We start from the raw sequence: 24764 nt of genomic DNA, 5'->3' as shown, positions 1-24764 counted from the left end.
TTTGCCTGAGTTTAGATATAAATGTCCTGAAGATGTAAAGTAAGCAAGATTTCAATTTCAATTTCAATTTATTTTCCATCTTTAAAAAAAAGAACAAATATAACATAGTATTGACACATTGTATTAAAATAACAACATAAACATAAACATGGAGGGATACCCTTAATAAGCAGGTTGCTTGTAAGCAGGGCCCCGGTATACAATATAAAATTTATAACTTTGTTACAGAAATATCTAAACATTTGAGAAAATTATAAAACAGAAAATTAAATATAAATTAGGAAATTGTGATCATCTTAACAGCTACTATAAATAGACAGATACAGGTACATGTCCACACACAGACATACAAACACCCTAGCATGCACACACTAGCATACACACACAATAAGATAGATGAGATAGAGTAAAATATCATAGGGAAGGAATACATAGAGAAGGAGAAAGAGAAAGAGAAAGAGAGAGAGAAAGAGAGAGAGAGAGAAAGAGAGGGGAGGGGGGGGGGGGGGAGTCAGTATTACAGAAGAAAAAAATAGAATGAGTAGGCATGGTGAAAAGAAAAGAGAAAGAGAAAGTTTTAGGAGTGGAGAGAGCTCATGAAATAGGAGAAGAAAATTAGAATTAATTAATACATTTTATATATCTACTTAGCACATATTAATATTGGTGAGATACAGTCTTTTTATAGAAAATTTGAATTTTGACAGAGTTGAGCTTTGTTGAATACTGTGATCAAGGCTGTTCCACAATTTAATATATTTTACACGGAATGAGTTTGAGGCCATGGAGGTGGAAATCTTAGGTTGATGAAATAGTTTACATTGACGAGTGTTGTAATTATGTACAGACGAATTAAGGGTGAACATATTTTCAAATATTTTTGGTAAAAATCCAGACTGGTATTTATACATAAAAATAAGAGAGTTCATAGAAATTAATTCAGAGATTGGTAAAATATTCATTTTCTTAAATAATGGCATACTCGGACAGTAATATGGGGATGATCTAATAAGTCTAATTGCTTTTTTCTGAAGTATTGTTAATCTAGAAAGATGGCTTTTGAAAGTATGACCCCATACTGAGTTACAGTATGTTAGGTGAGGCAAGATTAAACTATAATATAAAGTGACGAGTATGTTTTGTGGTAATATAAATTTGAGCCTTGATAGGATTCCTATCTTGATACTTTAGTACAGATACTACTAATATGCAGTTTCCATGAGAGAAATTTGTTGACTGTAATACCTAAAAATTGAACATTATCCACACGTGATATATCATGACCACCAATAGTAATATTATTAAGATCATTCGGGACCCTCCTGTTCCTCGTTCTGAAAATCATAAACTTTGTTTTGTCAAAATTCAATGAGAGTTTGTTGCAACAAAACCAATCATATAAATTATTAACTTCTTTATTAGTAATGGACATTAAATTATAGATATTCTTGTGAGAAGTTAAGATGCACTTTTCATCAGCAAATAATGAATAACGAAATAATTTGGAAGATTGTGTTATATCATTTATATAAACAAGGAACAGGAGGGGCCTGAGTACAGAGCCTTGCGGAATTCCATATTTAGTAAGTTTACGTTGAGATTGGACACCATTGACCACAACATACTGATACCTATTATTCAAATAATTTTTAAACCAATCTAAAGCTAGCCCTCTAACACCATATGCATTTAGTTTACGAATGAGTATGTTGTGGTCAATGGTGTCAAAGGCTTTTGACAGATCCATAAATAATCCAATACAGTAATTGCCATCGTCAATTTGTTGTGATGTAAAATTTGCAATATTTAATACACCCATAGAAGTTGAAAATTTTCACGGAAACCAAATTATTCAGGTATGAGGATGTCATTAATTTGAAGGTGGGAATACAATCTTTTATGAACAACTTTTTCTAGAATTTCTTTGATTTTGGAGAAAAGCTGGAGTGAAAAACATAAATTTACATGATTAGATTCATGAGAAGTGCATATTGATATAAATGTTTTATGAAAAGCGCTATATAAGTAAAAGTTATTATTATTATTATTATTATTATTATTATTCCATTTACAAAGGAAGGGAGGCTAAATTGTGTAATTCCATATCTTCCTCATGAGGGAGGGGTGTGGGTAGAATTATATTGTGTATGTTACAGAGAATGAATGGGTTCACCAACAAACTGATTCAGCCTCTCACACATCAGTATTAAGAACTGTGAACTATGGCTTTGATTCACATACCACACCATATTGAAAACAATTCATACTTGCTTTCATCATGAAAACATACCATTCCGCCATCAAAATTTTAACTTGTAAACTATACATGGATGATAATTATGTGATTGGCATTGCTTTCTGATTGGCATTGTTTGACTATGTAAACATTGTGTGACATTCTTTGTCAGAGATGATGAAAAGGAATGTTATTATTTGTTATATTGTCCATTACGACATTCTGTGAATTCCTTGATTTAGATTAAAATTAAGCCCTTAATATCCCTATATGTTAATTTGTGTGCAGGGATGGAATGGCTTGGTGAAACCAAGATAAATAATGTATTGATATATTAATATATCATAATATTGGTACCCTTTGTCTTGTTATATAAAAATGCAACAAATCAATTATTCATTTGAAACATAGTAATCTGATATTGTATTTCCAATATTATTGTTTGTATCACAAAACAGTGTGTATGTTTTGTTTATCCATACATGATAATAGAGACATCTAATTGATCAGAATACTCAAAGAAAAAAAGACACCATTTAAATATATTAGTCAATGCAGACAATTCAAGCTGTGTCCCTTTAACAGTGTTTCATTTCACACCATCTAGCACTACCTAACTTATTTGATTTATTGAAGCATTGCAAAACAGCTCCATATTGTAACACCCTCACACCCTTGTCAATTTGTTAATGACATCACTTTGCCATCTTTAGATTAGACAGTACAGCGTCATCATCATAACAAATGCTAAAGAGTTCTGAATCCAGAGTGTCCTACATGTAACCAATCTAATTAACAGAGGTGTACTTTTTACCTTAACGCTTAGTGCTTCATTAGATGATGTTTATGAAGGCTCGTCAATATAATAGATTTTTTCCTACTCTGTCTGCTAATTGAAAAGATTTTTGGAGCGTTCTATTTGCATGTCCCAATTTTTCTTTTGCTTTTATTGAGTAGCAGTTATAGTAGGTGGTAATAGTTCAGTGTATTTATTAGAAGTGAGCTAATTGATGGATATATTAAAAGGGGCAAATAGGTGTAGTGTGCTAATTATTTTTCTTTATACATGTTTGTATTGGACAATCTAACAACACATTATTTTGTTGATGATTGTAATCATTAGTAAAGTGGTTAATGATTTAGCATATTTTGTAAAAACACACCTATATATCGTCGCTGTTTTCACAAAGTGACGGTAGTGAAAAAAAATTGCATTCACTTTGCGTTACGATTTTCCTCACTACCGTCACTTTGTGTCACTTATAGTATGTCATATTGGCTTTTTTGTTTGTGTTTTGGAGAAGCCTGCACCTGTATGCACTTTTGAATGTTTTAGCTTTAAATGATGTTGCTTTGAATGTTTAAAGATTTTTTTAAAAAGAAGATAGTTTAGGAATGCTGTGAATAGTCTTTATCATCATCATCTTCATCATCATCTTCATCTTAATTTTCAAGCCTTATATATATATATATATATGCCCATGGTAGGAGAGTTTGTTTACCTCTTCAGACTTGTGCACTTGCTTTTACATGAAATTCAAAGAGAGAGAAGTTACTATTTATAATGAGTAATATTTCTGATTTATTGGTTGATTTCTTGATGGTATTGTCCAAATCATTCAAAGGATCGTGAGAGGAAATTCATTATTCTTTGAGCTGTTTACCTTCGGACAAAAGTTTGTTCACCTTTGAAGACAAAGTCGTCCACAGACAATAATACCATTCAGTTGGTATAGAATCAATGAAACACTGAAACATGCCTTTGTGAAAATCACAATAGAAAATACCTCAATGAAAAGTTTGTTGAACTGGCATAATGTGTATTTCCCTGTGTAGCCACACTTAACTGTGAGTTTCCATCTGTTCAAAATGCGGAAATGTACTGAGCAAGATGGGATGGAAAATGTAACACCTGACTGGATATTTTGAGAGATTTTAGTAGACAAGTTTATGGAATAGTCATGTTCTCCTGCTAGTAGGTATGTAGATTAATTTTCATCTCATGGTAGTATTGTAAATCTTTCAATGTTTTTCAAAAGAGTTGGTTAGGGAATTATTTTCATTGTGGGAGCACTGTGGTGTCTTATGTTGGTGAAGGCTCTTGATTTCATTGAAGAGGTCCTAGGTTCAATCCTCACTTGGTGCCTACACTTGGACAAGGCGGCTTACCCACACTAAAGTCCCTGAGACACAACCTAGGTTTAAAATGGATACATAACAATGCTGGAGTAATAATAGTTGCATGGCCTGCAATAAGACCCAATGATTTTAATAGGAGGTATTTTGGTTGTATTAGTCATGTTTAATTCTTCCATGTCATTCAATCAATATTGTTTTTCCAAAAGCCATTCATAATAATCTTCCTTCTCTCTGACTGAAGATGTGTGCCATGATGTGTAAATGATACTTTTAGTAATTACTTTGATGTTGGGTGAGACCTTGCATTCAGGTAATAGTGTTCCATCTCATTGGTGGCTTTGAAATTAAACTGCGGATCTATATAGTTGTCTTAGATAGGAAGGTAAGAGGTGTAGTAAGCTACTGGAAGACAGTGAGAGTGAGAGGGTTGAGAGAAAGAAAGATACTAGGAGGAAGAGAGAGAAATAGAGGGAGTGAGGAAAGCAACATAGAAGGGCGAAGAGAGATTAAAAGGAATGAAGTAGGTGGTAAATGAGAGAAAGAGAGAGAGAGAGAGAAAGAAAGAGAGAGAGAAAGAGAGAGAGAGAAAGATAGAGAAAGAGAAAGAGAGAGAGAGAGAGAGAGAGAGAGAGTGCAAAGCAAAGGGAAGAGAGGTGCTGTGCAAGGGTGTAATTGTATTTGTATCTTTTAATGAAATATATATCACTATCTTAGTTGCTTACTCATGTACGCTTATCGATTTTACATGTCGATGTGCATAGGAGTAGAGAGCATTTCTCCACACTGAATATTATCAATACTAAGCAATGTTCAGATACATGTATGTCATTGTGAACTGCCTTTTAAAATGCTGCTGCAAAATATTTCTTTACATTTCTGTATATATAACACACCTAAAGGCATTTAATGTATATAGCTACTGCTTTTCACCCTTATTTACCATGTGTTTACACTTCAAATGGTTTTATTTGAAAATTTTTTGTGTAGGTGGTTAACTGCATCACATGTGAGTGAGGCTTCATGAGTTAAAAGGATAGTCCATCCTGTTATGAAATCCATGCGACTAAAAGCAAAAATATTTTTAAAATGTAAGAAACCTGTCAGTTGAAGTTTTTGATTTAGTTTCAAGAGGAGGACATAATAAGAACAGACTTTCTATGATGCTGAATTTTTTATTCGCAGATATCAAATTCAATTTTCTTTGGGTAATGGAAATTTTAAAAATAATGCAAATAGCAACAGGAAAGCTCCCCTCACATAGCAAAACTAAAGCATGCAAAACAGATCTACATTTCATTGAGGTTTTCATGACTAAAATTTCCCCTCATCCTTTTTTTAATTAAAATGATTTAGTTTTAATAAGAAATTTATGTTTGCCTGTGATGAGTCATCTGACTCCCTTTGAGGACTATTTCAAAGGAACATTCTAAAACAATATTCCAACGTGATACATCGCACAATCTTCTTTAAATAGCATTGATTGTTTTAGGTTTGCATGTTGCTATGATGTACAGCGTTTCTAATTGCACAGGAAAGTGATGTCCTTTGTGTGTAATGTAACGTGTAAAACATTGACCTTGTGCCCTGAATGACGCAATGAGGATGATGTTTTGTTTGCCCCATCAATAAATGAAGAGATAGTGGAAATATGGGATCATTAATGGACCCACATGTCGTTGTAAGCGATGAAGAGTGAGGGAGACAAATCGCTATCTTTTTTGTCTTTTGTTAGTGATTAATGAAGCATATAAAGCACAAGCTACATTGATTAAGGATTCAATGTATATTGATTTGGATGTCTGTCATGTATCAAAAATAGTCACTACCGTAAGTACTTTGGAGGCTTTAGTTAATGAAGGTAAATTTAGCTTTCTTTGTGTCCATACAGCAATGCTTGACTGGATATATTATTTGCATATTCACTCAAATATATAGAGTTTTGGGAGAGTTAAGAAATAATAATAATAATAATAATAATAATATTTAGCTTTTATATAGCGCTTAATACAAATGTCTCTAAGCGCTTTACAAATAATGTTAGTGGTAAAATATACTATTTTGCCTCTTTGTGTAGAAGTATGTTAATACTGAATTGTTAGATTCTAACCTGAATCTTTTTTGTTTTTTAATTTTTTGTTGTCTATGCAGGTAGGAGCTGAATACTGACAACAGAGGGAGGCTGCAGACGCAGACGGCGTTCGCTCTTGCTGTTCTTTGTAGAGACCCTAAAAATGCATAGATGACACAATTTAATCTGTGGAAACCTTACTACTAAGATTCTTTTAGAAGGAAGAAAACGTACCTAGCTTGTTTGTTTGGAAGGTTTATGTGTGAGAGGAAAGGACTCATCATGAAGCCATCAATAGCAATTTGGAAATCAAAACTCTTACTTTTAATAATCATTGCCCTGTCATGGCAAACAGCAATGTCAATTCGTTTCCTCGGGACTGAGAACACATTCGCACGATATGAGGAGTGGAACAGGACGGTCAACGGAACTCTCAAATTTGAATTCAAGACGGAGAGGAGAGATGCATTACTGCTCTACACAGACGATGGGGGCACGGGGTCAAAGTTCTTCTTAGAGCTGGTCTTGGAGAATGCACAGTTACAATTACGCTTCCGCATCAGGAACAAAGCTAGGACAATAATCATCGGGGAAGAATTGAGTTCAAATACATGGCACAAAGTCACACTGATGAAAAGCCCCGAGGAGTGTGTTATTATCTTGAACGGGGAGAGAAAATCTGGAGCCATTCCTGATGGTCAGGCATCTCTTACCGGCAGTTCAGATTTGTTTATTGGTGGTGTCCCACGTATTTTGCCTCTTACCTACATCTCTCATCCGGAGGTCAAATTTCTGAATCGCTTTGAAGGGCACGTCCGAAATCTAGTGTACCTGGTGAGCGAGCGACCCAAAAGATGGTACCGTCCTGAATCTATGGCAGCGAATGGCATCGATGAAGACCCTTCTGATCTGTGTGGCAGTGATGACTTCTGCAGGAACCAAGGATTATGTGTCAGCTCTGATGCAGATGCAGAGTGTGATTGCTCTGGAACAGGCTACACAGGTCTCACTTGTGAAACACGTAAGTATGATGCACAACATGGGCAAGTATAGTTTCTCTATCAAGCTCTCATCTGCATGTTAAAAATGTAGAACAGTGAGAACCGATAGAGGAATTATACATACACAGTGAAAGGGGATAACATCCATTACCTCACAAATACATGTAATTATCATGACTTGTTTTTAATGCGAGACTGAAAAGTTGTTATTTATTCATCAGTCATTGATCACTAAACACAAGACATGTCTTTTGCAATTTAGAAAAGACAAGAGTTTTACATTCTTCTCTTTAACAGGACCAAACGTCGGAGTAGATACAATGTCATTTTCTCCCCATATGTTCATTAACCATCTGGATGTCTCATTAAAACCTTTTGGATGATATATATATATATATATATATATATTCTTTTGGGGGTGCATTACCACAAGCATTTTTTGTAACTATCGACAGCCAATGTTGCTGTGGCATAGAAAGAAACAAAGAAATTGAGCAGTTGGTATCTTGCTGGTGTAAAACTCTAATCATGGTAAGATAGCAACCAATCTGATTTGTAGTATGCACCAGACCCGGCTATAGCAGCATTCAACAGGTCAAATGAGGTATCAGGAATAAGGTTTTTGTGTTTATAGTCAGGTGTGGCTTTCTTCCGATAGCAGGAGATTTGCACCTGCCCCTTCCAGCTAGATGGTGAAATTCACCATTCCTTGGGATGGTTTTATAAGAGGAGAAGAAGAAGAGAGAGAGTGAGTGAGAGAGAGAGAGAGAGAGAGAGAGAGAGAGAAGGAGAGAGGGGGAGAGGGCTAGAAAAGGAGAGAAGAAAAGAGGATGTAAAAAAATCATAGATAGGTTTATGGATACAGGGGGAATGGATGAGATGCAGGAGGAGGAGAGTAGTCCCCCCCCCCCCCCCCCCCACTGAAAAAAAAGGTAATACAGGAATTTTATAATAGATTGTGAGAGAGAGACACACACATACACGCACAGCAAGAGAGGGGGTGGGGGATAACCACTGAAAAGCAAAGAGGAAGGGATGTTTAGAGAGTTCATATGCAAGTACGACCCGTTCATTGGCTCACAGGCTGGAAATGTTATTGATCTGAATATCCGACATGAGCCGCCTGAGCAGCCTTCTGGTCGGAAGCAGGAATTCTGGCTTATATCCATCATTTGGCAAGGATTGTTTTTCTTCAAGGAGCAGACTGTATTGGTCCACCATCCTGTCTCTCTCTGTCTCCCACCCTTTCTCTTCTCTCTCATCTTGTTCTCTCTCTCTCTCTCTCTCTCTCTCTGTCTTTTCGTCTCTGTCTCTGTATTTGTCCTAAATCTCTCTTTCGCCAATCAATAGCATCAATTACTTGTTATTCTGTCTCTATCCTTCCTCCCCTCATCCGTAGCCTGAGCAAGTATTCCAACTTAAACCATGATGGAAATAAAGCAGATATAAAGTGAGACTTTTAATTTCCCAAGATGTATTCATCAAGATGTATTGTATTCCTGTGAACTTTCATGATTTTCTTTTTTCCTCTTATGTTCCATCGAAGGATGGATTATATTTCCTTAAATCTGTTTGGATTTTGTGAAATTGCTCATAAGTATACAGTATCTCAACTAGGGTAAAAAAAATGTTAACTCTATAAATTGATATATGAGTTAATGCTTTTCTGAATCCAAACAGCCCATTTTATTTTCTTTGATAATCTATACAATACTTCTTTCAGAGGAGATTGCAATGTCAATAATATAAGGATGCTTATACATGGAGTTAGTGTATTCTCATATATATCTATTCTTTCATAAGTAATCTCAATCATGCATTTTTTGTAATAACTCAAGCAGTCTTTTTACTTGGGAAATGTAATGATAACTGAAGTATTTGTTGTGTTTATTTCACTGAAGCACTCATACCCCAAACACAATCTGAAGAAGGTAAGCTGTATACATGTCTGCATGGAAAGCATCCAAGTCGTGTTTGATGTCAAGACTTTTGTCAATGCATTTTACATTTTTAAGGCCTTTTGTTAAGGCCTTTTTTGTGAGGGAGGGGGGCTTAGGGGAAGTTGAGATTTATTTTGCATATTAAGATTTTGCCTTTTGTTAGTATTTCACTTAAAAAGTCAGTCACCTGAATCCCAAGTGAAAAACCTAGTACATCAGTATTTTGAATATACACTAACAAACTCATATGATAACGCACCTCTTTGATTTTGTGCAAATTCTGTGGAATTTTACTACAAAGAGATTAATTATCACTAAAATATCAGACTTTCTTGATTCTGAAGTAGTTTTTTTTTAAGTTTCTGAATTAATCTTTTTACAATTGTTAGTTGAAGTTGAAGTTGAAATCTACAAGAAAAATGTATTTGTGGTAGGAAAGTGTCACTTGATTACTTAGCTGAATATTGCATGTCTGTTTAGATGTTTGTATTATTTTACTGTGATATGTATGTGTTTTGTTGGTTACATGTATGCTGTTATTTTGTAGAGGTATATAGCTTGATATGTATAGAACTATTTTAACAAATTATATCTTTTTATTCCTAATATTTCATACAAGTCCCGAAGGAAATATGTGTAAATATATCTGAAAAAATATTTTTTTAGGGGAAGGGATTTCTAGCAATAGTGTTATTGAATTTGTTGGATTTTGCCCCTTTTAAATCAAAGGAAATTTAATATTTTATTTTACTTTAAATGTTACCCACATTTTTGAAGAGATAAGCAAATGATTTGTTTTATTATCAGTGCATAATAACAAGAGATTTTTTTAAAAGTTTGATATGTTTTAAGTAATGGCAGCTTCTTGTAATATTTCATTCCTTAGTGTATAATGCTGAGCTTTATTAATCTGTTTTTCTTTTCTGTCTGTTAAATTGTTTTTCTTGAATAAATTGTTTTACTTGAATAATTCTTTTACTCTATATTGTAATGCATCTTTCTGTTAACCTGCTTTATCAGCATGTTTAAGAATTTGTGAATTGTTATTCATTCTGAGATTTTCCTTATATGATAGGGATAGAAAATCAATATATTACCATGGGAGAATGATTTAATTCCTTAATGAAAGAAATTATATATTACACAAAAATCCACAAATCTATAAAGAAATTGTAGCACTGGATTCCAAGGAACTTTTTTTTAATGACATAACCAGACGACATATCTAGGCAGCATTCAGTATTGATTGAAATCTATCAGCTCGCTACCCTATATTTCAGCCAATTCTTTTCTGTCTGTTAACCTTCCTGAACTTAGAGCATTTTGTTTTTGATATACTCTTCAGCAAGTTTCATTTCAAAGAATGGGATTTTAATTTGATAGTTAAAGATTTTCTCTGAGGGGAGTGCTCATTTCTGCCTCTCCTATAGTATATTGTTTATCATGAAAATATAGTTTGTTTTTAAGGGGATACAAATTTTCAGTTATGCTTTTCCAGTGAAAAAAGTAATACCATCTACCAGTATACATGTTTATGATATACCAAATTTAAAAGAGAAATTTTCAATGTTACGTAGCATTATGTTGTATGCCTATTCTTATAAGATAGATAGTGCAGTACATCTGAAGTAATGTGTGTTTCTTAATTGGAATGCATGCAATTTTTATTGTAAGTGAAGCCATTTTCAAATGAGCATTTTTTGTTTTTGTGAGTGGAGCATTGTGATCAACTTTTTTTTCTTAATCTGTAGAAATTTTAGTAGAACTTCTTTGTTGTGTCTTTATATGTGCATATATTCATGTTGTATTTTTTCTAAATATCATGACAGTCAGTATGAGCGTAAATATTTCTTAATCATTATTTCAATGTGCCTGTATAAAAATTAGACTACGGCACTTCTGAATAAGACTACTTTGATTCCATTAGAATGTTAGCTGAAGAATAATTGGTGTATGGAGGTGTGAAAAACAAGAAAAATGAATTTAAGGGAGCTTCATATGTATAAGTAAGATACAAGATATGCACAAAATGTTATTCAAAACTCTATACTTTTGTTATGATTTTTTAGATATTCTCATTAAGGTGAGATTAATATGGGAATGCTTAAACAAACATCAATCTGAAAAAAAACACAAATCTATTTATAAGGTCATTTATTCCAAACAATTAAGCTCTGTATCAGCTTTTGATTTTCGGAGAAACAAAATACTTTTCTTGTTACATATCAGTATTAGTTCAGAAAATTGTTTTGTAGAGAAGTATGTATGTTGTATATTAGCAAGAATGCAGTACTGTCTATTGAATTTCAAAATGACCCAATCTTTTTACTTTTCTCATCATGCGCATCTGCAGCACCTGATGAAAAAGAAGGTAAGTTTGGTAACAAGTTCGTCAAGTGAATCGATAGACGTGTATAGTCTTTGTTGTCTAACTACCTGCTTTATGAGACTCCTTGGTCATGTAATGTGTTTTATTTGTTTTTGTCTTAATTTTTCGTTATTTTTTTAAGGGGCTGTTAAGAGAAGGCGTCACAATGGAAATGTCACACAGTGTTTGGTTTATAAAGGATCAAACGAAGAAGTCGTAGAAAACTGCTATACAGGTGAAACTCATGAATGCAGCCAATCGCATTGTTTTGCTGAGAAGGAGTTTATGTGCTTTTGCAAAGGTTCACACATGCATTATCACTCTGTACCAACTGAAGCCTGTTATAGATGCACTTTTGCAAGAGTACACATACACATGACTAAGTAAAGCAAGCTCATGACACTTTTTCACCTTACATCATATTGAGTAGAAGAAAATATAAAGAAGGAGATGAAAAATGGTAATATTGCAAATGTAACTTCGCACTGTAGTTTTTTTCTTCTCCTAGTTTCAGCTATTGCACCTAAGGTATCAGTTGTTATATTGGTTAATTTGTAAATTAAAAATAAATTCAATGCTTCAAATTTTGAAATAACAAATATTGAAAGGAGTTTCAAAAAAATAATCATAATTGCCCCCAAATTTGATAAGTTATTAATTGAAATCAAATATGTACTTCATGACTGAAATAAACCTCACAACTTTTTCATTTTATGCCTGAACTTCAAATTTATTCAATCAGTAGGAACGATAACATTTGTTGTATGATTGCCACATGACACGTTTTAATTGAAATGTTGATAATTTAGAGCCACCCATCATAACATTCTTCACACAAAAAACCCTGATGGGGGATGACCAACAATCATGTTAGAATTGTGTGTATATTTCATAGTTTGTTGTGACATCTTCTCTTTAACAACTTCACATAGTACATGTACATGTATATTTCATAGAGAATTTGATATTCTGCAACTCTGCATGTGCATTTTGACATCTCAAAGAAAGACGGCCTGCTGATGGCCAGAAAGCCAGGCAGTCCTAGGATCTTCATGAAGAGGCGAAAGGGGGGAGCTTTGAATGTTAAATCCCCGAAATTGTTTCCAATCTAGCTCAATGTACCTGTGTGTATTAATGTTGCATTGTGAGTGGAAAGTAAAGGAGACAACACCACAAAATTTAGACATAATTTGATTCTGTAGATTTGTTAGAGGAGATGCGTGTTGGTGAATATTTGTGTTTAATTTTAGAATAGTGTTTGTAATCATGTGGTATTTTTCTGTGATTTTCTTATTACCAATGATTATCTGTTGCTTTCTTTCTTTTAATTGCATTAGCTAGAAGGAAATTTGTGCCGTGTATTTCAATATTAAACAACATCTAAAATAAAAGTGCCACTGATCAGTATGTTATCCCTCTTTGTGGAATGTTGATCAGAAAAAACTTGCAAACCATAATTTGGTTCCAGCTTGCTTATTTTGGTTGTGCAGCTCTTTAGAATAGACATGATGGCAGTGTCCTGAAAAGCTCAGTACCTGGGTAAATTACCTTAACAAGGTCCATTAAGCAGAAAACTGCCATAATCCATAAGATCCGGAGTTTAAAACTACCCTAATTTGGATGTAAATTAACATTTTTGTTTGACTACACGTTTTGCTTGATAACATCCATTTCCATATTTTTATCCCTCAGAATTATCCATCACATTTGTTTTTATGGCCGCTCTTGAATGCCACTATAGTTGCAGCATCAAAACAAATTCCAGTGGTGAATTATGGTAGATCGAAGGAAATGAGATTTAGCCTGCCGTGCATTTACGCTTTGCTTTCGACGTATGGTTTTATGCTAGAAAAAAAATCATTACGGTGATCTGCAGGAAAATGAAAGATGATGATAAACATTGCCGATGCCTTTCAAGTAATGATGTAAAAGCCATGGTATCTAAATTGATCAAAATTGCAAAGAATAGAAAGATACGCAAGAATATGACACTTAACCCATGCAATGCTATATCATCTGTAGCTCAGCAGAGCTTCATGCTGGTATTTCTTATGGGGATGGGAACTTGATGAAAATTTATCATCAGGAATATGTTTTGTAGCATATTCATGTAAGTCTACCTAGGTGTTCTGTCTGGCATTGCTAATTGTGGTCCCTTGGGTTTTTTTTTTCAACTTCCAACGATCATGAAGAAAGAGAACCGAGTCGAAAAACTTGTCAAGTCAGTGCGAGTATACCTTGCGAGGACCTTATAAGCTTTGTAGTAATATAAAGCATTGAAGGTAATTTTAACATGTTTTAGTTCAAATACTAAAAAAAAGGATTATGTTTTTTTATTATAAGCTTGCATAAAAGATGAGATCATGGGGGTGATGGGGGGAATATGCCTGTGGGTGATCAATGCCTGTATCAGGTATTGACACTTGCCAGCCATTGAGGCGAATCTTAATCAGTCAAGCTTAATTTTATACAAGGGTGATGCTCTTCTGTTAAACTAGTTTGGCTGGCTTGTGTTTGTCTAAGAAATACCAACCTACAGGTGAGGTATGGTGCAGTTCTTGACACTGCAATGAATCGAGATGTCTTTAACAAAAGGTCAGCCGTCAAGTTAGCGCTTCCCAGAGTTCACTTTACAATCAAATTTGCTTTCATGATGTTCTTCAAGACCCATTGATACTTAACCTGTCTTCTTAAATTGGATTTCTTTATGAGATGACTTTCCCAGGTCTATGGAATGCAGTGCATTGCCAGGTTACATTAATCCAAAGTTCAGGCATGGTGGTTTTTAATTAAACTCTCAGAAATTCCAGGTAGAGAGGGGGACGTTATAGGGCTTGTTTCACATCTTTTAATTCAAGATTTGCGTGTGAGTATACTTTGTGTTTTATCAAATGCATTCCAAGATCACTCTTACAGTTTCTTTTCTTTTGATGGCTTATCTGAAGCTCATATTGAATGATGCGTAGGGGGTTTGTAATGGGGCTTTGGTGTAGGATTTGGCAGAGCTGCCAAACCTCCCGGATTAGTTGGGAGACTCCCGGAAAATCCACCATTCTCCCAATACCCTGACACACATACAAAATCTCCTGGATTCTTACGGTAAAAGAATTAATCCTGGTGGTATCATTTTATGCGGGGTTTCATGTTATCTATTAAGTTTAACCTCACACATGTGGGAGCGACTTCATGTCAATTTTCTTTGATCTAGTCTAGTAGATATCATATTTTCATGATCTTTGCAAACATCTAAATGTGAATGCATATGTACAAAATTTGTGAATGTGTACTTGATAAGTTAAAAATAAGGTTATAATTGGAGTCAATTTGATACCTGTTTTTATGCAAAAAGGGGGCATATTTTGTTGACAATTTGTGCATAAAAAGGGCGTGAGAATGGTAAAACTGATAGAAGACAAGGGAAGACACCTGTAACAGGAACTTTAAAAGAAAGAGCTTCCTTGTCAGCTATTTGTTTTGAGTCATCATTAAAAAACATTCTGTGGGATAAACAATCAATGCAGCTATTCAGATGTTCGAATTCAAATATTTTCTTTAGTCGAGGGTGTATTGATGACAAGAAATATCATGATGTCGGTCATATGGTCCTCAGGCTTTGTGACCTTAATGAAAATAAAACAATGAAGTTGGGTGAAGAGGCAGAGTTTGGCATGTGATGGATAGAAAGAGAGATAACAGAAGGGGAAAAGGAAAGAGAGGGAGTGCAAGAGAGGGAGAGAGAGAGAGAGAGAGAGAGAATCAGAAGAGTGAACTTTATAGTGTTATGCAGCACAGAATATGCGAAATAAATACAAATAATAAATGATCTTTATATAAAACAGTTAGTGGTTGATAAGAAGTAGAATATAGTATAGAAAGAAAATTGCCAGAGTCCGATAGCTGATAATGAAGTTCATGTGTAGAAAACAAAGAAATTATGAGACTTTGAAAAAGAAACATGTAAAGAACTGGATTATATGGAAAGGTGAGACAGATTATTATGATATATAAAATAACATATCTTGGACTAAAGTGGGTAAGAGAAAGTGCAATGTGGCACAGGACAAAATAACAAAGTATATCATCCACGCTCTCAAGAGGGAGAAACTTTATACTTGCAATCTGACCTTTACAGCTTCACAATTCAGCCCTAAAGAAATTTTCGTTTCATTGACTAAATTTATGAGTAGGTAGCTGCTACTGGACAAATCTATTTGACAAGCTACGTAATGCAGAATGTTGCCAAAATTATTATTCTGCTACTGTTACGGTTATACTGTGATTTTGTAAGGTAAATTTACACAGACTGCATGCTGACATATTTAATTTGATACTAAATATTCAGTAAAGTTCAGCTGGATGACAGCTGTCCCAAATTTACAAAAGAAGGCTTACATGTAGGAGACATTTGACTTAATTTCATATTCATGTCATGTTTCTCACATAGTGCAGGTATCATTATTTTTAGTTCCATTAGTTAATTTCAACTCAGCAATAAAACCATTATAATTTACATTAACAAAGACGGTTGACTACCAAAATATATTGCTAGAGTAAGTTAGCAAGCAACTTGGTAGGGATATTTTCTTCTTGCTCCAACATGAAGGAAGGCTTGTTACAGAAATAGAAATCTTCAGTATTTTATGAAATCACATTATGTACTTCTTCTTACATTGAATGCATTTGCTATGAAATGGTTTCATAAAGCTTTTTTTTCTTCATTTTTCCTCCATCAAAGTATGTAGAGGATTTGTCATTAATTTCATATGAAGGTCACATGTGCCCTCTGAAATGTTAATGAAATAGCTCTCTTAACGGCAACAATCATCTCAAATACGTGAATTATGAAAGCAAAATATTCATGGAATTCTAGTTAATATTTGAGTCAGATTTTTTTGGTCATACATAGATGCAATAGAAAGCACATATCATAAATTCAGTGTTGTTTAACCTACTCATACCAATGCAGTAAGTGTGTATAAGATCTTCATCTCAACTACCTGACCTTTTCTTTCTGCCTTAGGAAGTGTTTTCGTACTTCATCGCGTGACAGCCTCGTCCCAAATGGGAAGTTTAGAAAGTAAATAGTGGGAGACATATTACTCAAATTTTGCCGTTGAAGAAGTTAGTGTCCTTGCATATTATGTTATGCAATTAGGCCAACGTATGGGTTAGGGTGCAAGCCAGTTTATAAGGCGATAATAAGAATTAATAATTCCTCGCTTTTTTTCAGTCATTCGACTGTCGTCATGAGGGAACAACTTGTGAAAAAACAGACCTCAACTCCATTTTATAAGATCTTATTTTTTAGAAGAGCTTCAGATTTTTTTCAGAAATTTGTGTTAACCAAAATTAGAACATTCTTTACGTGATTTTGAAACTAGTAATATGATATTAACATATCATTAATTGAATTTATTAAGTTAATTATAATCTATTTCTTTATTAAGGTTTTATTTAAGATCCAGAGTACATGTTCTCAAATGGGCTACTGCTTTAAAAAAACACACTTATCCCATAGACATTGCTTTCATTAACATTCTAAACTTTATCTTGGGTAGATGTGAGGTTACTGCAATCAGAAAATGTTTCAAAAAATAAAGTAATTGTTGTGCTACAGAAGGTAAAAGAGGGTAGAAGGAGGAGTGAGAGAGGCCCAGAGAGAGAGACAGAGAGAGAGAGACAGAGAGAGAAAGAGAGAGAGAAAGAGAGAGTGGTGACCATAGGGAAATAGACTGTATGACCCTTGGAGAGAGCAATTTTAATACGGTACACCGGGACTTCAGATTTTATTGGATTCTAAATGCCACATGCAAATGTGTAATATGATTGCTTGACATTTGCTTCTTGCTGCCCATTACAGCATTTAGTCAGAGATTTATTTCCCCTACCCGACTTTTCCACTTTAATTGGGAGGAGGCAAAGAAGACAACATGATATGCCTCCTCTCTAGAAGCTTGGTATACAGGAACCTTAGATGTCCTAGTTTACTCAGAGGTGAAAATACGGAAGGAATGATGTATACTGAATGAAATCTATGAAATTAATTTGACCCATATTATACCAAATGGCAATGCCTTTACCATGACCTAGATGGTCCATTGTACATGTAGTTAAAAACAACCTTTAAAGGATGTCCTTATTTGTGTAGTATAAATCCTTCAAGTGATGAGCATATCATGGAGAATGATAATAATTATGTTATGCTAATGAAACAGGTGTTCTAAAAAATCTCATTCTTCATTATATAAATGTATTTATCCAGTGCGATATTTTATGAGGAATCTAAGTTAATTTTTAGGATAACAGTTTCATGGTCATTCATAGTTAAGTACTGGTCAAGAATTGTGGCTGGTTGCATTTAATTAGCGAATTGGGTGAAATTCTATATCATTTCTATTTTTATTTCAATTTTAAACTAAATTCTAAAGTAGTTTTAAAACAAAGCAACAACAACATGTTGTGTACCGGTAGTATGTTGCACCTTATTGGTGTGTTAATGAAGACTACTCTTTGAGGGTAAGTCTGCTAATGTTCCTGCCCTTATCATTCACATGGGCTAAAGCAGCTTTTCATTTGGAGAAGAAGAAGATGTTAAGTAAGACTGAGTTGTTTGATAATGGAGACTGAAGGGTTATCAGGTGAGTCTACAGATGACCTGAAGGGATCGGTTAAACAAAGTCTCCACTGTTTATTCCAGCTTCTTTCCTGCCCCATTATTCTCCATCTAACCCGGCCCCTCCCCTGCTAGCATTGTTATTACAGTCTCATGCCAGAAGCTACTCCCAAACAAAGTATTGATTTATCACTGCCATCTTTATCTCATCCCTTCAATTTATTCCTGGCCTGGCCATCCCAAAAGCAGTAGGTGGTTTGTAGTCGTGTTCTGACTCAAATCTGATCACACCTCTGTTCTATGTTTTATTTATCATTTGCATCACGCACTGGTTTTAGTCTGGGGATTTCGTTATGGATTCAAAGGGATCTCAAAACTGACTTAATATCAGATAAAACAAACTAGCTGCATGATGGATTATTGACGTAGGATGTCTGTATTCATATAAGGAGAAGGGATGTTGACATAAATGGTTATTGTGTAATCAGTTCAAAGAGGCAACATATTGGTACTGGTAATTGTAATTGCACCATTTCCATAATGAATTATGATGGAGCTACTATGTACATTTGAGAAAATGTGAAGCATTTGTAATACATAATTAGTGTCAGGAATGTCTTTCTTTAAGCTTCAGATAGGTATGATGTATGGAATATAAAAGGAGTATCCAGCATTCCATCACATGATTTCATGTTGACTAATTAGGAGCATATTGCACCTGTGTGTGATTGACTGGTTTGTTTACACCCCCATGAAATGTTGCACAATCACGCAATCGTTAAAATGATTTAGCCGCGGACGATAATTATGATAGAGTGTGTGTTTAAATTGGCAAGAGACGAGTTGCGCAAACATGGTGTTTGATCGTCGTCACAACGAACATCTGTCACCCTAGACCCATGTCATGTGACCACTTTTTGTTAGTTCGTTTGACAAACACCCTCGAGCGAGGGCCATGAGCATGCAATAATCCTTAGCTTTGGTTTAGTGGTCTTTACTGACAAACCTTCTTCAAATTTCACATTCTATTCCCTGGGTGGATAAACATTGAATTGATTGATTAAATATGCATATTGTGTTATGATCCTCTGAGCATATTCTCTTTAAGATTTGAGCAGTAAAGATTTAAATAGGAGAAAAATGCAGTGATATAACATAGGGTCTTATCACTTAAAAGCTTGAGGGTTTTTAACAGTGAAAACTGTTAGACATCATGTCCTTACAAGAACTTCCTTCTTAAGTGAAAGCTTTATTTGATTTGTTTATCATGCATGAGATGGGTTGTTTGGACTAGCAAAGTCATAATATACATTAATCGCAATTGCAAATAATTTTGTTTGATTGATTTTTGTTTTATTCTTTGGAAATTCATTTTCTCTCATTGCTAGAATATGATATCCGCTGTAAACATTTGCTTACCGAAGCCCATATTTTGAGGGTTTGTTTGGTTATAGAACTGAGCATTACACATAGCTGCAAGTCATGGTCACTCTGAAGAGAACTTGATAGCCAGTAAATGAAACAGCAGAGTTTAAAAGAGTGGAGAGAATAATCTTTGCATCTCGAAGCCTAAGGCAGATCAAGTACGGCAATGGACCATTGGCGCCATGGCCTATACCTAGCCGATCCATTGCCTCTACTCGAGACGTCAAAACCTCCCTGTTTTCATGAATAATGGAGATGATGTCGGGAGAAGGAGGCGGTGAGCAGGAGAATGACTAGATTAGGCCCGCAATCTGATGAATAAGTCTAGATTTCTGCGGTAAAATGTCAGTTATAGTTTTCAGTTTCTCGAAGAGTGGTAGCAGAAAGGGTTGTCAAGTGTTTGGATATGACAGTCGGCATTTGATGGCAGTAAGATGTATCAAAGAATGTCATAGATAGAGGGTATAGTTTGTTCTTAACCAAATGGTTCATAAGTTAGAGCCACAAGGACATTGACTCGTTACATGAGTTAATGTCCTTCTAGCTCTCATTAGATTAGTTCAATGTAGCCTTTGAGGATGCTCGTAAATCAAGCCCTCTGTAGAGCAGACATTTTCATGAAACATATGATGATGCATTGCTCTTTGAAATAAAAAGTATCTTTGTCTATTAAATATATTCATTCAGAGAGCTCAACTAATACTTCAAGAGATGCCTAAGCAAACAGTGAAATTAATGATTTGTAAAAAGGACAATGTATATGCTGTCTTACTATTCCCTTCAATCAGCATTTATTTTGTTATATAGTTAGTGCATCTAGCAGTTTGTAGATTTATAAGTGAGAAATGTTCAGAGAATAAGTAGAATATAACTTAGAATGGAGATTTTGTTTATAAAGATAGCCTGAAAGACTGAAAAGGGGTGTGTCAATTATGGGCATATTTTCAGTTTATTGTTTAGTTTTCATACAGTATTCTCCTCATCTTTTAGATTCTTTGGAAAGAAACACTTTCTATATTATGGATGCATTAGTACACCGTGGCTAGAGGCTATATCATTTCATGCACCTGCGTATGGTGCGGCGGTACAGAGAAAGATGCCTCAGGGCGTAAACTCTCGATCCCTCGATTCAAGTTCAAGTACGCCATCAAATTCCTCCATCAAGGGACCGGGAAAAAGAAAATATCTGTACGATAAATGGAGCAAACTCATACGGATAATGAGTGGAAAAAATTAGCATAGATGGAGCCAGGGAGGAGAAGTGTTCTATGCGAAAATGAAACCAATTACATTTGCATTGCAAATCGGTACAGTGTTCATACAAGCATCGAACGTACATTTAAATGATGCATGGGAATACATCATGTATATTGGATTTTATGGGAATAGCAGTGGAATCATACTCTTCATCAGTTAATAAACAAGTCTGTTCATTACAGAGACAGGGATATCATAAAGGCTATCGACCCACCTGTTCTAAAAATATACATGTTTTAATAAAGAATTCTTTAAAAAAACACTACCACTCCTATGTAAGTAGAACAATGGATTCATAGCTTGTCCCATAAATGTATTTATTTGTGATGTACAGCAGTGAATATCTGCAGGTCCTCCTATTTTTGCCATGCCATGCCTCTACTATACTGTTTTACTGATTCACTATACAACAGATAGCCACTCATTACATGGATATTTTGAGAGCTTTTTGACTTTTCCAGACAGAGGCGTCGAAGAATTCCCAAACCCATCAATTCCATTTTCCTGCACCGATGTGTGGATGCAGGTTGGGAGATATGCTAAGTACATACTTCAGACGTAATTGCCGAGTTGAGATATGCACATGGTGAAGTGGAAGAGGTGTCTATGACTTCAATCCATATCCCATTTCAGTTATCCAAACAGCTCGCCCCAAAATGAGGGGCTGCTTTTCTGTTTCCACATCAACTATTCATGATAAGCTGCCTGGTAATACAGAGAAAATGATGTTGGTAGAAGGTGATTAATGCACTGCATCCTGCTTCATCGATGATGGATTCTACCACTCATGGTGGAGATGCACCCTTTTTATGATTGAGCATGGAGAGGGTTAAAGTCTGATTGAAAATAATGTCTCATCTCATTCTTGAGAAGGTAGCATGAAAATAGCATGAAAGTGCTAATCTACTTCATATCGTTATGAAACGTTATGGAAACATTCATGGGATAATATCAGAATGTTCCTCTGGTTGTTGAAACTTATTAAACCTCATAGAAATACACACGTATTGAAGGTGAAAGGAAATATCTTCATGGTGTTGTATTTCATGAAATATTCTTACCCAAACCAAAACTCTTTTTGAAAATCTAAATTTATATCCTTTTTTTATTTAAGCAAAATATAATTGAAATGTTGAATTTGGAAAAGTGATACTTAGGTAAATCAAAAAAAGTAGAAGAAATATAAAGTCACTGGAAGCTCAATAAGCTCATAAAAAGTACCTGAAGTTATATTCAATCCACTGCTTTTCACACAGGAACGTTTGCATTCTTGTAACATGTTGGTGTTGCATGTCCGAGGATATGATTTGCATTTAAACTGTATTGTTTGTTTAGTTTATAAATGCATTCTGTTTTTAGCATGTAGCAGCGCTTTCTGTCAGATTGATATAGATTGTGTTTTAGAGAGAGATTCCCTTACGTGGGCTTACTGTTGTCGCCTATGTAATGCTAGCAGTCTAAATTTTAAAGAGCAGAGATTTGTCAAAGACTGCTAAATTTAGACCTTGTCTCCAGGAGATTTTGTTCAACCTGAAGACATTGTTCTGGGGTTTGTGAGGTAAACCAGAATGTGATCAATGTGTAGATTATGTCTGAATATATTGTACCTGTCATTGTGCTTATTTTTCCTTTTGATGAAAGAATCTGTTGTTGATTAGATATTTAGTTTACATAATTTGCATATTTGCATGCTATATCTCTTGCCTTTTGATATTTGTATAAACTGTGAATTTGTGTACATTACAAAACTGATATAGAATCATTTTTTTTGTCATGGGATAAGCACAATTCACAGTGCTAGTAGTATTTGCCCTCATATTCTTATTTCTGAGAATATAGGTGAACTTGATCAAATAGTGAAACTGTTTCAACATTTCACATTAAACTGAACATTAACCTACTACAATATTTGTATATGTACTCTCCTGGCTTCATTTGGTCAAAGCAGGGAGATGTCAGTTAACTGACATCTCCCTGGTCAAAGTAAAAGGATGAGGGTTAGGGTTGTGACTGGGTTTCAGATTTTATCTAGGGTTAGTAGTTAGTGTTAGGTCCAGGGCTGAAGTGAGGTATCTGGTCGTTGGTGAAAAAAAAATGATTGTGAAGCACTTGTCGTTTGAGAATGCTGTCATGCAATGTCATATGTAAGTCAGTTTCTATACTTTAAAGTGTGGATATAAAAACTTTTGCCTCTCCTTGGTAATACAGGTAAAACGGCCACATCAGCTACCTTTGATGGAAATACCTACATCAGCTACAGTCTCATCAAGAAGAAGATCTCCAATAATCGTGATGAAGTCCTCTTTGAGTTCAGGACCCAGTCCCCAGCGGGTCTGATCCTGAGTGTAGGGGAGGAGTATGACTACATCTACGCTGCTATGAATGGAGGCAGGATTGAGATAGCTATTAATCTCGGATCAGGAGAGTATAGAGAGTTTATCACAGCCAGGAGAGGACAAAGTGGATTCATCGATAATGAGTGGCATAAAGTTAGGATTACGAGGGAGAATACAGAGGTAAGAGAAAGAACATTTTGCTTTTCTATCACAATATGGACACATTTATTTTCCGGAAGACTTTCTTAATGAAGTGCAAAGCCAAGCCAAGCCAACTGCCTCTTGAAATGTGGGAACATTGCAATCTCATTAATTGATTTCAAGTACATTAAGATGTTAAGACAATGAAAAGATGATAAAGACATTACTTCATAAACATAAGGAAAACAACAACAAACAAATGAAAAATGAAAATGATGGTTTGATGGAATTTATATCTGTACAAATTCGCAATAGGACAGTAATCTAATTAACCATAGGATGAAATGCTAAAGTTAAACCAGTCTTGGAATAGAATATTGAAAACAAAAGAAAATTGAGCCATCTTCCAATTCCATAACCGCATCCAATTTTGAAAGGTGATATGAAGGGAAAAGAAAGATTGATTTAGTTAGTCAGTATTGGATGTGAATAATCTTGCTGATCAGTGTCTTGTCAAGCTATCTATCTGTGAGAGTAATTGAATATTAGCCATGCCACCCTGTTTTTATCGAGTGTGAGTGTGGGGGTACATCTGGGCACACGTTGAGAGCAGGTGCACGACGGGGAGGCGCCCATCACTATCCTCTATTATCAGCGAGAGAAGCAATGTTAAAGGCTCACTCACAGGGAAGACCATTCAGATATTACCCTCATGAGTTAGCTGGTTGTAGATTGAAATTGATATTGTTGATATATTATGCCCTTTAGTCATATGTGAACTTTTGAAAAAAGGGAGATGACTGTCTGTAGATGTTTATTGGATATGATGTTTTGGAAAATATGTTTATCAAGAATCTGGCGAACCGAAATGGAAGTAACACTACTCTGAAGATTACACTGAAGTGTTAGGAATTAAAAATTAAAAAATTATTGAAAGAGATACCATGCTATTGTTAAATTTTCCTTTTAATTGCCTTGAAAATGGATTAATGATTACATTGCAGATTTGAATTGGAGATGATTATGTATTTTATCAGTTTTTAGCAAATATGGAGTTTCTTTTTTATACTTATATTTTGATGAATTCTTTTGAGGTAGATTATCTTTTAACTTACAGAAAGAAATACTTTTAAACAACACATGAATTATAATTTTTTAAACCTAATTATTTAACGATTTGAAGAGTTTAAGAGAAGCTTAAGAATGTGATTGACAAGGCTTTATAAATCATAGAAACTCA

The 24764-nt window shown here is 34.7% G+C and overlaps 1 protein-coding gene across 7 annotated transcripts in view; it reads left to right on the top strand.

The window, feature by feature from the left end:
• The window catches only part of LOC581904 (neurexin-3), a 120877-nt gene that overhangs the window by 42021 nt on the left and 54092 nt on the right, over positions 1–24764 (top strand). For 4 of the 7 annotated variants that reach the window (XM_030978587.1, XM_030978580.1, XM_030978566.1 and 1 more), the window contains 4 exons: positions 6524–7464; positions 9346–9375; positions 11738–11755; positions 23256–23563. In XM_030978587.1, coding sequence (XP_030834447.1) covers positions 6702–7464; positions 9346–9375; positions 11738–11755; positions 23256–23563 — 1119 coding nt within the window. In that variant the 5' untranslated portion in view covers positions 6524–6701. Of the gene's footprint in view, positions 1–4111; positions 4216–6523; positions 7465–9345; positions 9376–11737; positions 11756–23255; positions 23564–24764 lie in introns of those variants that run through there. The other 3 variants (XM_030978574.1, XM_030978592.1, XM_030978600.1) reach the window with 3 other exon arrangements.

Source organism: Strongylocentrotus purpuratus, unplaced genomic scaffold, assembly GCF_000002235.5.
Source record: "Strongylocentrotus purpuratus isolate Spur 01 unplaced genomic scaffold, Spur_5.0 spur5_contig_813, whole genome shotgun sequence".
NCBI classification, from domain to species: Eukaryota; Metazoa; Echinodermata; class Echinoidea; order Camarodonta; family Strongylocentrotidae; genus Strongylocentrotus; species Strongylocentrotus purpuratus.
Note: the sequence above shows the minus strand (reverse complement) of the source record. Positions and strands in the feature narration are given on the sequence as shown.